Below are 13,518 nucleotides of genomic sequence, written 5' to 3'. Positions count from 1 at the left end.
CCCTCCCTCCCTCTCCCAGGGGCACAGACTGGCACCTGATGCTCGCCACTCAGAGTACAAGGTGTCTACCTTTCAACATATGATTGTCCAAAGCAGGAGGAAACTCAGGGATGCCTGGGTGGGAGGGCAGCTGACAACCCAGCCCCGAGATGAAGTCAACGCTGTGAGCCTCCTGCCATTCCTAAGAAGGGCGTTCGTTTGATGACTCTCCTCCCCTCCCTTCTGATCTTTTTCCCACTCTCGAAGCAGAGCCCCAGGCTGCCAAGGAGGTTGGGTTTTTTGTCTTTACAATATTCCTCAGCGCTGGTGTTTTCCCGGTAAGGTCTAGGTACACAGGCAGACACAGCCCTCCTTCCTCCCAGGAGGGTGTGCGCCATCACTCCAGGCCCTGCACTCCGGTACCCCACGCCTCCCTCCTGAGCCACCTGGGACAGCCGGGCACAGTTCAGCCTCGCCCTATACCCTGCTTTCCCAACTAAGAAACGCACCCTCGACCAGGAGTTATGAGGAAAGCTAAGAATAGCACATTGTCTGGGCCAGGCTTTGCAGGGTCATATTCGAGCCCCGACGCGGTCTCTGTGTGGGACATGGGGACACTGACGTTTGCGGGGGGCGGGGTGCAAAAGGATCGGTAGCCTGCAGTGAAACTACACGGTAGGAGGCACGACTGGGACGTGAGCCTTTCGGCTTCCACCGACGACTACAAGCACCGGCAACCCTTGCCATGCCCCACTGCGCAGACGCACGCTCCAGGGTGCTCCGTCCGCGCGGTGGGGACCCAAAGCCCAATCAGACGCTGCCCCTCCCCGCGCTCCGGCCAATGGGAAGGCTGTTGCTAACAGGCAGGGTGTATTTTTAGCTTACGGCGCTGGGGGACCCTGGGGTGTTGGGCCGAGCCTCCCCTCTGGGGTGTGTGTGGTGGGGGGAGTGGAGCGGGGCGTGTGTGTGACGCGCTGCCACTCGCTGACGCACGAGGCAAGTAGTCCCTGGAGGTGCCGTGGGGCTGGGACGCGGGGTGTGGGGGAAGGGGAACGCTCCGGCTGCGGAGGAGTGGACCCAGCAACCCCGGCGTTGGTGTCAGCGCATGGACGTGGTCACGCTCCCGTCCGCGCGCCCCCATTCCTTCCCCCCCGCAAAAAAAGCAACCGAAAAAGTGCAAACTGATCTTAGCTGGAAACTTTCGAGTCTCGCCACCCCAAGTGGGTTGCGCGACTGCTGCGGGACTGGAACTATCAGAAAAGACGGCGGAAAGGACAGGTGGAGCCCTGGAGGAGGGAGCGAGGGAGAAGGTTCCACGCATAAAAAGCCTCCCGGGGTCCAGGGCCTCGCCATCTGGCAGGACAGCCCCCGCCTGTGACCTCACCCTGGCACAGTGCCCCGTACCCCAACCTCGCACCCGCACAGTCACAAAGAGGTTGTGCGTGACCAGAACCTAGGCGTGGCGCCCAGTTCAGGGTTCGGGGCCGCCCGAGAGGCCCTCGCACAGTCAGGCGCCACCCGCAGCGATCGGGCTGTCACGTGAATAAATGTGTCTCTGGCTTGTGCCTCTAAAATGGGGGAGCCGGCAGAGGGGCCGGGGCGCGTGGAAGGAGGATCGAGGAGCACTGCCCAGGTCTCTCCAGCTCTAAGCACCCCCAGCCCCGTAGTGACCTCCCTGCACCACCGTCCTCCTTTCAACCTTCCCCGCTCCCCAACACATACACCCCGGCAACTCCGAACTCAGATCCAAGAGACCTTTCCAGAGTTCGTGGCTCCTCCACCCGCCGCGAGAGACCGAAACTGGGCGGCGCGAGCGCCTCGGGGCCACTCGGCCTGTGCCAGCTGTCCTAGGGCGGACTGGAGCACGGTCAGCAGGTGCAGCGGCAGGTGCGGGGCTGCAGCTTGCACGGGGCGTCCGTCCGCCCCCCTCCCTGCGATGTCCATCTCTCTAACCCGCCGAGGGGTGCCAGTCGTGCCCTGTCTACCTGGACAGACGCTGTGCACGCCAAGCATGCGTGGTGAGGGGCTCTGCGCCGTGACAGGCCAGGCCTAGGGTGCGCGTGTGGGGGCCAGGCCGGCGCGGGGACGGGGTCGGGGTCAGCGCCCGTGCCCACGCCCCCGTGTCCACGCCGAGCCGCCCACGCGCGCCTCGCACGCGGGGTGGGCGAGGAAGTAGTCCCGGCCTGGCGCCGGGCCCCGCCCCGCAGGACGGAGGGACGCAGCACGCAGGGGTGGGGAAGCCGGATCCGTGCGCGGGGTTGCTAAGGGTGAAACTTTTCATTGACTTTGCTCACTTCGGGCCGGGGCGCGGGAAGGTGCGGCTCGTCGGCTGAGACCAGCCCAGCGGCTCGGGTGACGCGCGGGGCCGGAAGGGCAGGACCGCGCGTCGGCCACCTCCCGGAGCCGTCCTCCTCCGTCCCTCCCGCGCCTTCGCTGCCGCCGGCCGGCCCTCCGTCCCTCCTCCCCGCGCCACCGCCGAGCCCGACCCCCAAGGAAAGCTCAAAGAATTATTATTAACAATCTTAGTCCTCCCCACACACACTTCCTCCTTCGCCTCGTCCCCCGCCGCCCGCCCCGCAAAAAAAAAAAAAAAAAAAAGAACCGCAACGACGATAAGGACAAGGACACATCTGCTCCCGGACCCAGCGGACACTCAGGAAGGACCGCCGCCCCGCGCTCAGGACCACCCTGGAGGGAGCGGCCGCCCCGCTGCCGGCGAAGCCCGAGTGAGTGAGGGAGTGGGTGGGGGGCGTGCGGGACCCCAATCTGCCCAGCTGGGCGCCCCACGTTGCCGTCGGCCCCTGCCCGGCTTGGCCAGGACCCCCACCCCAGGCGCCTGTGCTCCCCTCAGCCTCACACCGGCTCCCACCCTCGGGTCCCTGAGAGCTGCCTCCTCTCCCACTTCAGTGGAGGCCCCTGGGGAATGGGGGCGCGTTTCCTCACTTCCCCAGCATCTCCCCAGCTCTTTTCTCCCATCTTCCGGAGTGCCACCTGCCGTTCCCTACAGAAGAGGAGGGAGGGGGATGCAGGCCTTGCTGTGTTCCCGGGTCCGAGGGTGCTGAATGGGGCACCCATGGCACTGAGGGGACGGACAGCCGCCTCTGGCCGCTGGGGCTGCCAGTTGGGCCACCGGAACCAGAATCCACCCTTGAAGCGTGAGGTCTTTCAGTATAGCAAAGAGAAACTGGGTGGGGGTACCCCAAAGGCAGACAAGGCCCTACGCCCCAACTCCAGGGCAGGGATGGTGCCCTTGACGGAAACTCTGGGGAGCCGCAAGCCAGGAGGGTCAGCCCCGGGAGCGCACCCCTGGGCCCTTGAACCCCTACGTGGGGACGCCCAGTTGGAAACCACCTCCTGCCTACCCCGCGCCCCTCTCCTCGGCGCTGGGGAACGCGTGGGAGGAAGAGGAGGGAGCGTTAGCCTGTTGGGGGGCTGGCCTGCAGTGGGGGGCTGGCACCCAGAGCCCCTTCGGTTTCAGAGACCCGATTAGGAGTGAAGGGCGGCTTGGGCCTCTCTGTGCCCAGGGGAAGAGGGGAGAGCCCGGCGTGACTCCGCCCGCCTGGCAGAGGGGTTCCTGGAGGCCAGTCCGCTAGGCCTCAAGTCAGAAGGGCTCTCTGAATCCACCATCCTCCCCGTCACCTCAGAGAGACCCTCCTTCCCAGCCCCCAGCCCTTGAAAGGCAGATTAAGGGGCCGGGCTCACACCTCTTCATCCAGGAAAAAGAAAAAAAAAGCAGACCCCTGATTCGGCAGTATAGGGAAAAGGGGAAAAGTTCAGCCTCTCACAGCCCAGACATGAACATGGTGGTAGAGACGGGGAGGAGACCGGGTGGGTAGGATTTATAGGAAATTAGGCGATGGGGGGTGGGGGGGGAGGCCCATCGGCCACAGTGCGCATGTGCATCGGAAACTTTTCCGCGGCTACCCAACGCTCCAGCCAGATTTCTTCGCTGGGCATGCGTGTTCGGTGTGGGGGGGGCCTTGCAAAGTGTCCTGGGAAATGTAGTGTGCAAAGAAAGTGGGTCACTAGCTTCGACCTGGGCTGGGGGCGCCTGTGGACTACCGTTCCCAGAGTGCAGAGCGCTCTCGGCTGCCACCCTCCCCGCCTCTGTGTGTGGGTTGTCTTCCTGGCTTCTGGGGAAGCCAGGGTGCCCTAGAAAGAGATCTGTTAGGAGAGAGACTTGTACTCGAAGCCGGTGTGTTTACAGGTTTGGGGCCTGCAGCTGCCCTCACCCCTGCTGCTCCCTAACTCCTGAGCACAGCCCTTGTGGGAGGTTCACCCCGAGTCCCCCTCGCCCAAGTGCTTCCCACCACTCACTTGTAACCCACGTCAGCAGTCAGTACCGCAGATCTGGGTCCGGGGTAATCTATTGTAAGAGAGTATTGGTGAAGTTGGAGAAAAGTTTCATTTGCAGTTTCATTTGCAGCCCTTTCACAGATGGACAGAGGGAAGGCCTTGGTGCTGCCTTCCTGCACAGAGTTTGGGAAAGAGTGTATGCAGTGGCTTACCAAGCCTGGCAGTGGCTTTTGTTGAGTATAGCTCCTCCCAGCCCGGCTCTCTAACCTTACCACACATCCATGAACGTCTATAGCTAAGCTCTGCCCTTAGCGTCCCAGTGAAGAGACTCGTTTGTCCCTGGAGCGTTGAGCATCACGCGGTAGTCTCCCTGAGCCGAAGTTGGACATGGAGTCTGGTGAGCGGGCACAAGTCCTCCCTCTGGCCACCTGGCGTTCCTGGGAGCTGTCTGGCCCAGGTGGTGGCATCGCTGAGGTGCAGGAGGGAACACGCCGCGAGTGGCATCCACAGCAGACAAGACTTGGTGGGGCAGGGCTGATGGCGGCGGTTCAGGGCATTTTGGGGTCGGAGGTTTGCTGCCCAGTGATTGACCAGTATGGGGAATGCCCCCATTTGGAGATGAGTGACCTGTGCAGGGGCTGTTTGCCCGGAAGGGAGGTCATGGTAGTGAGGCGCCCTTGGGTAGGGTGGATTATCCCAGGTGGAGTCTGAGCTGTGGCCAAGGGAGAAGCCGTATGGTCACGTCAGGGAGCTTTGCCTGTTGGAAACCCGGCTCTTTGAACTGCAGGTTGACTTGGGGCACTGGAACCCTGCCTTGAGGGGCTTCAGTCTCCCAAGTTGGACACCCCAAGTGAGGTGCCGTGACCCTTCTGAATGCCACCCTGGCAGGTGACCCAGTCTCCTGCACGAGGCCCTCCCCTTGTTGAACATTTTTTCTTCCATCTTTGTGGGCCTGAGAGGGGCCCTGGATTTGAGGATTCTTGGTCATGGGCAGACATTTGGAGGAAAGTCTGTGTTTGGGGCAGGGTGAGGGGGCAAGCGTGGTTCCTGAGTTTCCAGAGTTCCCTGGCTGTCTGCTCCTTGGGGAAGAGCTGTGCCAACTCCCCTGGGACCTGAGCAGGTGACGAGGGGTTGGCCGCAGCTGTGCACTGCCCCAGGTAGACCCACTGTGCCTTCCCACGTCCAGCCTCTCTGGAAGCCTGTTTTCAGGGTTCAGTCCTGCCAGTGTTCCCAGGAGCCACAGGCCCAGGCCTGAAAATTACAGGGCGTGCTGTGTCTGGTCTGCAAGCCAGGCTCACTGTCTGGAGGCGTGTTGTGCTGGCCCGCCCCGGAGGGGTTCTAGTAGCACTTTGAGGCCCTCGCTCAGGCAGGTCCCAGTGTTGGTGCGGCCCTGCCCAGAGAGACGGCCCCAGGGGCCCTTTCCCCGTGAGTTTTTCCCCAGCAGGAGCTGCCCCTGGGAAACAGGTTAGGATCCCTGACCCCAGGCCCCAAGGCCTCAGCCATCCTCTTCCTGCCCCTGACTTCTGGCTCCCAGGTGGGCTGGGAGAGAATCCCAGAGTAACTGTCAGCTTGTTACTGTTGGGCTGCCCTCTCTCCAGGGATTTCCAGACACTCTGCCACTCTGATGGGCTGCTGGAGACAGGTGGGAGGCACAGTGATGACAGCCTCCAGCTGGAGGCTTCAGGGTGATGGAAAATTTCTTCCTCCATATGTCCTTGTCACCTGACACCATTGACACCCTCACCTTTGCCAGAAGCCTCAGAGATTCCCGCCGGGCATGCCAGAGCCATGCCAGCCTCTTCCCGAGGGCCACCCCATCTCTCAGTGCGACCCATCTTGCTTTTTTCCTGGGGGATCATGCACCTGTTAGCACCCTTGGAGGCTGTGTGGGAAATACCCATGGAGTTCTGAAATGGTTCCTACAGAGCTATCTGAGCCGGAGAACATGCACGTCCTTGGGGCCGGGGGTGGCAGATGGACGTGCCTGGCGTCCAGGCGCCCGCTGGGGTTGGCCGGGCTCCTTCCTGCCCGCTGACCTGCATCTCACTCCATTTAAGGATGTATGCACACAGCTCGGTCTGTGACAGTTTGGGGCCACGATTCCACAGAGACATTGCAGCGGCAGTGAGAGCCTTCCCTCCTTCTCCAGCTAATCCATGGGCTTGGGTTTTGGGGAGTCATTCTTGCAACAACACCTGATGACTCAAGGATAGCAGGAACCACAGCCCCCACCCCATAATTTCTTTAGAATTCAAAGTGAAGTGATAGCTAACATTATCGAGTGCTTTCCCACTGTCAAGTGCATCACGAGGCACTTTACATCCTTGAGCTTTAGGGTGCAGTTGCATGCCTGAGACTTGGAAGAATGTCACTTGTGTGCAGCCCCATGGTGGCACTGCTCCCCCTGCCCCAGGCGGGCCATGTCATCCAGAGTGGGCGCCTTGCCATCTGCCCTTTGTCACGGCCATCTTTCTACAAGCCACCTTACCATGCGCCTGCCCTTTCTCCTTTTCCAGAGCTAGCCAGAGCCCACCTCAGCCCACCTGCTGTCCTGTGTCCCTGCCTGTGGCCTGTGCGAGTGCCCTGAGCTCACTGTCTGCTGCGAGGGGACCATGCAGCTGGAGATCAAGGTGGCCTTGAACTTCATCATCTCCTACCTGTACAACAAGCTGCCGCGTCGCCGGGCTGACCTGTTCGGGGAGGAGCTTGAGCGGCTTTTGAGACGGAAGTATGAAGGCCACTGGTACCCCGACAAACCGCTGAGGGGCTCCGGCTTCCGCTGCGTCCACATTGGGGAGGTGGTGGACCCTGTGGTGGAGCTGGCTGCCAAACGCAGTGGTCTCGCGGTGGAGGACGTGCGGGCCAACGTGCCCGAGGAGCTGAGTGTCTGGATCGACCCTTTCGAGGTGTCCTATCAGATCGGGGAGAAGGGGAGCGTGAAGGTGCTATACCTGGACGACAGTGAGTGCAGTGGTGCCCCAGAACTGGACAAGGAGAGCAAGAGCAGCTTCAACCCCGATGCTCAGGTGTTCGTGCCCATTGGCAGCCAGGACAGCTCCCTGGCCAGCTCGCCGTCGCCGTCCTTCGGCCAGTCACCCAGCCCCACCTTCATTCCCCGCTCTGCCCAACCCATCACCTTCACCACTGCCTCCTTTGCTGCTACCAAATTCGGCTCCACCAAGATGAAGAAGGGGGGTGGGGCCGCGGGGGGTGGGACAGGTGGTGGGGCCAGTGGCCAGCAGCCCCCGCAGCCGCCGCCTCGCCCCGCCCGCTCGCCCACCAGCAGCCTGCTGAAGCAGAAGGGCTTGTCTCTGTCCGTGCATTCACTGAACTTCATCACGGCCGGCCCAGCCCCTCAGTCCCAGCTCTCTCCCAATGCCAAGGAGTTCGTGTACAGTGGTGGCAGCGGCAGCGGTGTGGCAGCTGGCCTCTTCCTGGGCGGGGCCGAGGCCCAGGGCAGCGGTGGGGCCGGCCCCTGCCACAGCAGCAGCTTTGATGTGGCTCAGGTGTTTGGCGGGGGCACCAACAGCCTCTTCCTGGAGAAGACCCCCTTCGTGGAAGGCCTCAGCTACAACCTGAATACCATGCAGTACCCGAGCCAGCCCTTCCAGCCTGTTGTGCTGGCCAACTGATCCCCGACTCCCGCTCAGGGCCCAGGAACCCCAGACCAGGGAGAAGGGCAAGAAAAGGAAAGGCCAAAAAAAAGAGGAAAAGAAAAATATACAAAAAGATTTCTAATCTGCTCCCTCTCACCTCTAGAGGAGACAGAGTCCGGGCGTGGGGCGTGAGGGGTTCCCCTGGGTCCTGGCTTCCCACCCGCCTGCGGTCCTGCCTGCCTCGCTTTATGAGCTTGGTTTGGGGTTTGTATTTTCCTTTTCCATGTAGTGCTCTGGATGCCATCTTTAATTACCGGTCCCTGTGCTAAGCGTGGCCAGGGGAGAACTGCTCCCTCGCCCTCCTCCAGCCCAGTGCATCCAGGCTCACAGGGAGGAGGAGCCGCGGCGGGCCTGACCCCTCTCTGCCCACGGCCCTTCCTCTGTCCCCAGCTGGCCTCTCTCCAAGTCCTCCCACAGGCAGCTCAGACCCCAGCCCTCAGACCCTCGCAGCCGCAGCTGGGGCCAGCTGATCCCTTCTCGGGAGTTAACCTGGGACTGCAGGGAGGTTAGAGCCTCAGCCTCCTTGAATTCTTTCATCTCTGTGGCCCTGCTGCCCCCGCCAGGCTGGGGCCTCCTGGTGCCGAGCGCCCAGCCTCACCCTCAGGCAGCAGCCGCTTCTGGGCCTGCGGCCAAAGATAGAGAGGTGAGGGTGTGTGTGTGTGTGTGTGTGTGTGTGTACTTACTATGGCTTGCTCTCCAGGATTCCAAACAACGAGAAGCCTTCCCTGTTGGTGTGGTTTTGGATCAGAGCAAGTGCTGGTTCCTGAGGGGTTGGGAGGCTTCAGGCCTGGAGGGCAGCCTCAGCCGAGCCTGTACCATCCCCAGGGGCCAGCTGTGGCAGGAGCAGGCTCCCGAGCTGCTGAGGAATCTGCACTTTAGTTTTGACCAAAAGTTAGTTCTGCAGAGCAGAGGGAATGCCCAGGCACAATGCCTGCAGGTGGGCCCTGGACTCCAGTTCTCCTGTGGTGTGACCTCAGGCCCCTGCTCGGCTGGGGGCTGCTCCGCTGAGGCCCCTGCCATGAGAGTAGGCGGCCAGGAGATGGGCATGTGCCCATGTTGGGGATCCCAGACCTTGCATTGCGACGTCTGCTGCCCTTGAGCCCCCACCAGCCTGGGAGTGTCTCACCACCCTGAGCCAGTTCCACTGGACCGTGATGCTACAAGAGCGGTCCCTGGGCACCCCAGCAGTGCTCGCTCGCTGCCTCTACCAGGGGAGGGTGGCTTCGCCAGCCCCAGGGGACCATCTGGGAGCCCCAACCCCAGCACATGGGACACTTAGCACACGCCCTGCTGCATGCTCCTAGGGACACCAGGTGAGCACTGCTCCAAATAGATTGAGCCCAGACAGGCACTGCCAGCCTCCCCTTCCTGCAGTGGCCACCAGCTCTACCTCCCCCAGCAGGGCGATGCCCTGGCTGCCCAGTCCTGCACCATGTGTCACCTGCAACTTCTCAGGAGCCAGCCTGTCTGGGCCTCTGTGTCCCCTGAGGTAAGCTCACACACTGACGGGCACAGGCACATGGCCTCCCGGGAAAGACTGGCTGCTGCCTTATCCCCTTCCTCTCCTCTCCCACCTAGACTGGCACCCACGGGTGCCACCCACCCCCAGGCCTGCTCCGTTCTCGCCACAAGGGGAGGCGGGGAGACCAGCCCGTTTGGGTCCTGGAATCTGAAGATGGCTGCATGTTCAGGAGCCTGACTCTGGTGCTGGGCTGCTAGCCTGGCCCAGTCTGTCTTGTCTCAAATCTAGATATTTTTGCTTCAGTTTTTTTTTTTTTTTTTTTTTAAGAAAACAAAAATCTGCACTAATTTACCTGGTTTCATAGGAAAAGTTTTTTTTTTATTTTTTACATTTTTTGGTGTCTGTTTGTATCGAATGATTTGCTACATTTGTAAACTGTAAGAGGTATATATAATATATGTATATTTCTAATGTAAGAAACGTAATTTTTTCTGTTCAAGATTTTTTCTTAAAAAGAGGAGAGAAACCAATATTTTTTCAGGAAAAAAAAAACTTTAAATAAATAAAAAAAAAGAATAAAATCTTTTTCTCCCCTTTCCCCAACCTCTGTCCGTCCCTCCTTCCCAGGAATAGATAAGGAGGTGGGCTAGCTAAAGAATGCAAACTCACTCCAGACTATTTTTTTTCTCACCACAGGGAGTTAGGGGCTGTCGACTCTCTTGTCTTCTCCCAAGGTGTGGGCTGGGGGACACACAGGCGAGTGGACGGGGCCCAGGGTGGGGGCTGAGGGATGCAGGCGAGTGGACAGGGACCAGAGGTGGGAGGAGTGGGGGGCAGCAGACTTTTTTTCTTTTAGTGAAGGAGGAATACAATCAAGTGTTTTGTATTCAGAATGTTGTGCAATATTTTGGAATGGGACATTTGTGTGTGTAGAGATTTAGTTTAAAAACTAAAGATTGATCAAATCTGTACAGTTTATATTGTTCCAGATTTTTTTAAGTTTGTATTAAAAGCATGATATATAATAGCTCTTATCTGTCTTTGGGCTTATTTTGATTTAGGGGGTCCCTTTTGGGGTGGACAGGAAGAGGATGCCCCAACACTGTAAGCTGCAAGAACTGATGGGGAGATGCTGTGGTGTAGTAGGTTAGGCCGTAACCTGTGGTGCTGGCATCCTGTGTTGGAGTATTTCTCTGTCCTGTTTGCTCTACCTCCAATCTAGCACCCGGCTCACGGTACCTGAGTCCATGCCCTCTTCCTGGGAGACCCAAAGGAAGCTCCTGGCAGCTCCTGGCTTTGGCCTTGCCCACCCTGGCCATTAAAGCCATCTGGGGAAGTGAACCAGCAAACAGTTATTCTCTCTCTCTCTCTCTCTTTTTTTTTTTTTTTTTTTGCAAAGTCATATATAGAGAGGAGGAGAGACAGGAAGATCTTCTGTCCGAAGATTCACTCCCCAAGTGACCACAGCGGCCAATGCTGTGCCAATCTGAAGCCAGGAGCCAGGAACTTCTTCCAGGTTTCCCACGTAGGTGCAGGGTCCCATGGCCTTGGGCCATCCTCAACTGCTTTCCCAGGCCACAAGCAGGGAGCTGGATGGGAAGTGGAGCTGCCAGGATTAGAACTGGCACCCACATGGGATCCCGGCGTGTTCAAGGCAAGGACTTTAACCACTATGCCATCATGCCGGGCCCTGTTCTCTTATTTTTAATGAAATATGAATGCACATGTGGGCCTCTGATCAGAATGGGGAGGGTCGAGGTATGGAGGAAGGTAGGTGGGACCAGTGCTTCAGTTCTTTTTATTCTCCTGGTCTGCTTGGGGGTGGGGGAAGAGGACCGACCGCTCCTTGCTGCCAGTCTGTGTCAGCACCCGGGGATGGAGGACAGTCATTTCATGTCAGAGACCCCCAAGGTGGGGAAGAATGTGCTGGGGGTGTCGCCGAAGTGGTTTTGACAGTTCCAAGTCATCGCCTCATTACACCAGGGTTGAGAAAGTCTTTCCAGGGTCTGTTGGCTGAGCAGGTCCACCTTAATGTGCACCCACAGACCCAGACACTTGCTGCAAAGCTTGGCCAGGAGAGTGGTCCAACCTGTTGTGCCTTCCTTCCCCTTAGGAGGTACTCGAAGTCCTCTGCTGGCCTAGATGCCCTAGCCTTCATGTCCCCCATGTGTATCTGGCATGTTCACTGCACCGGCATCAGCAACTGAGGAGGCCCAGTCCCAATACACATACAGCAATTTAGTTGGGAGTCCACCAAGAAATTTCCCCAGGGGTGACCTCAGACTTGATTTGTGTATGCCAGCTAGTGCAGAATCAGGTTGGTTCTGTTATCTGCACCAGCCAATGCACATACTATTGCATGGGGCTGCCTGGCCAGTTCTGCACCCAGCCCCATCTCATGCAAACAAGTAAACAAAAAGACTCAGTCTTTGCACACCAGCAGGTACCCTAGTCAAGCAAACCCCAATAACCTCCACAAGCCTACCCCGAGTCCTGGTTTTTGAGTGTGCTGGTTTGTGCTGTGGCCTAGCTCAGTCTGTTCTGCATCCCATCTGGCTCTTGCGTATACTTGCGTGTGCTGCAGTTCAGCTCAGCCTGACCTGCCCCCAGACACAGCCCACATGTATGCCAACAAGTACTGTCACCTTGACCAGCTGATCTGCCTCCAGCTCTGACTCTCATGCTCACCAGTGAGAGCTGCAGCCCAGCAGAGAAGTGCCCACCCAACTGCCCCTTCCCACGCAAGATGGACAGATACCTCTCCTGTATGCCCATTGCCTGGGTTCTTGGCCACAATGGACACGGGCTCTTGTGGTTCAGCCAGGCCCAGGACCAGACCCCCAAAGTCAGTGCTTCTTGCCCCTCCTGGAGGGGGAGGGAGGGAGCCAGCTCTCCTCTCTCTAGATCTAACATTTAACCTTAGATGGGGGCAAGAATAAGTGCGTCTGCCCAAAAGCCTGGTGTGTGAGTCTTGGGCTCTCAGTCAAGAGACCTGCCACAAGGCTACAGAACAACCACCGACGTGCCCGGGGCCACCTCCCCACTTGTGCCTCCACAGGCCTCTTCCTGGGGCCAGCACCAGGCAGGGCTGCCCAGGGCCCCTTGGTGGAAATGGTCCAGGATGTAGGTCAGAATGGGAGTAAAGGGGTTTTGTCTGCATTACACACTCGAAAAGTGGGCTCCATGTTAGATTTTCTGTCTAAATTCACAGAACTAGTAATTGGTGAAACTAGTAATTGACTCCAGTTCAAATATGTCCTGTATGGATTCTGGTAAGACACAGCAGGGTCCAGCGGATGGTGTCTGCCTTGTCAGGGCTCACACCTCACTAGGTCTATACAGTGTTTTAACAGCTGTGGAAGACAGCAGGGCAGGGCCTTGCTGATCATCTCCAAGCTGGTGGTGCTAGAATAGCTTCCCAAGAGGCCCGCACTCAGCCCTCCTCTCCCAATTATGTGGACTGAGCCTAACTCCTGCAGGCCAAATATCCCTCTTCCGAGATTCTATTCTATTCTATTCTGAGAGTGCAACTCCATGGCCATTTCTCTCCCTAATCCAGAATGACCATGCCCTGGCTGACAGGTGCAAGGTCACTTCCTGGAGTCCCGTGTCCTTGCCCTGCCATCCCAGCCATAGGCCCTCGGGTGGGGTTGTGTGGCTCTCATCCATCACCCTCCTTCCTACTTGTGTAAACACAGGTCCTGCCAGCAGATGCCACAGTCACCTGCTGCCCTTTCCTGTCACGCTCAGAACTGGGCGAGGCTCGTCCAGGTGCCAGCCTCTCTTTCCCAGCCAGTCCATTTGGCTTGAAGGTGTGGTCACCTCTCCACAGCACAGACACACCAATGATTCAACCACCCATACCTGCCACTGTTCAGCTGGCTCTCAGAGGTGGGGTGGAAGCTGTGGAGGGGCACAGCACTGCCGGGGGCCCCCTGGGCAGTACAGGGGCCAGCCTTTTGATGCAGTGGGTCCCAGCACTCACATCTCCAATATCCCATAGGGGAGTGCAAGCTTGAGTCCCGGCTTCTCCACTTCCCATCCAGCTCCCATGCTGGCGTGTCTGGGAAGGCAACTGGAGATGGCCCAGGTCCATGAGGGCAAGTTCAGTAGAGTCCCAGGCTC

General features: G+C 59.0%; 1 protein-coding gene across 1 annotated transcript; it reads left to right on the top strand.

Moving 5' to 3' along the window:
* The first annotated feature begins 2,250 nt into the window (after nt 1-2,250).
* Nucleotides 2,251-10,420, top strand: TOB2 (transducer of ERBB2, 2). Its single transcript, XM_040986736.1, has 2 exons — nt 2,251-2,705; nt 6,792-10,420. The coding sequence occupies exon 2, from the start codon at nt 6,888-6,890 to the stop codon at nt 7,905-7,907; it is 1,020 nt and encodes a 339-aa protein (XP_040842670.1). The 5' UTR covers nt 2,251-2,705; nt 6,792-6,887; the 3' UTR covers nt 7,908-10,420.
* Nucleotides 10,421-13,518: the final 3,098 nt, after the last annotated feature.

The sequence above is a fragment of the Ochotona curzoniae genome, unplaced genomic scaffold, assembly GCF_017591425.1.
Source record: "Ochotona curzoniae isolate NIBS_2020 unplaced genomic scaffold, NIBS_Ocur_1.0 contig_1014, whole genome shotgun sequence".
Lineage (NCBI taxonomy): Eukaryota > Metazoa > Chordata > Mammalia > Lagomorpha > Ochotonidae > Ochotona > Ochotona curzoniae.
This window is presented reverse-complemented; position numbering and strand designations above follow the sequence as displayed.

What these genes read in the sequence shown, in the direction of transcription:
- TOB2 (XM_040986736.1), top strand. Translation starts at nt 6,888, where the DNA reads ATGCAGCTGGAGATCAAGGTGGCCTTGAACTTCATCATCTCCTACCTG.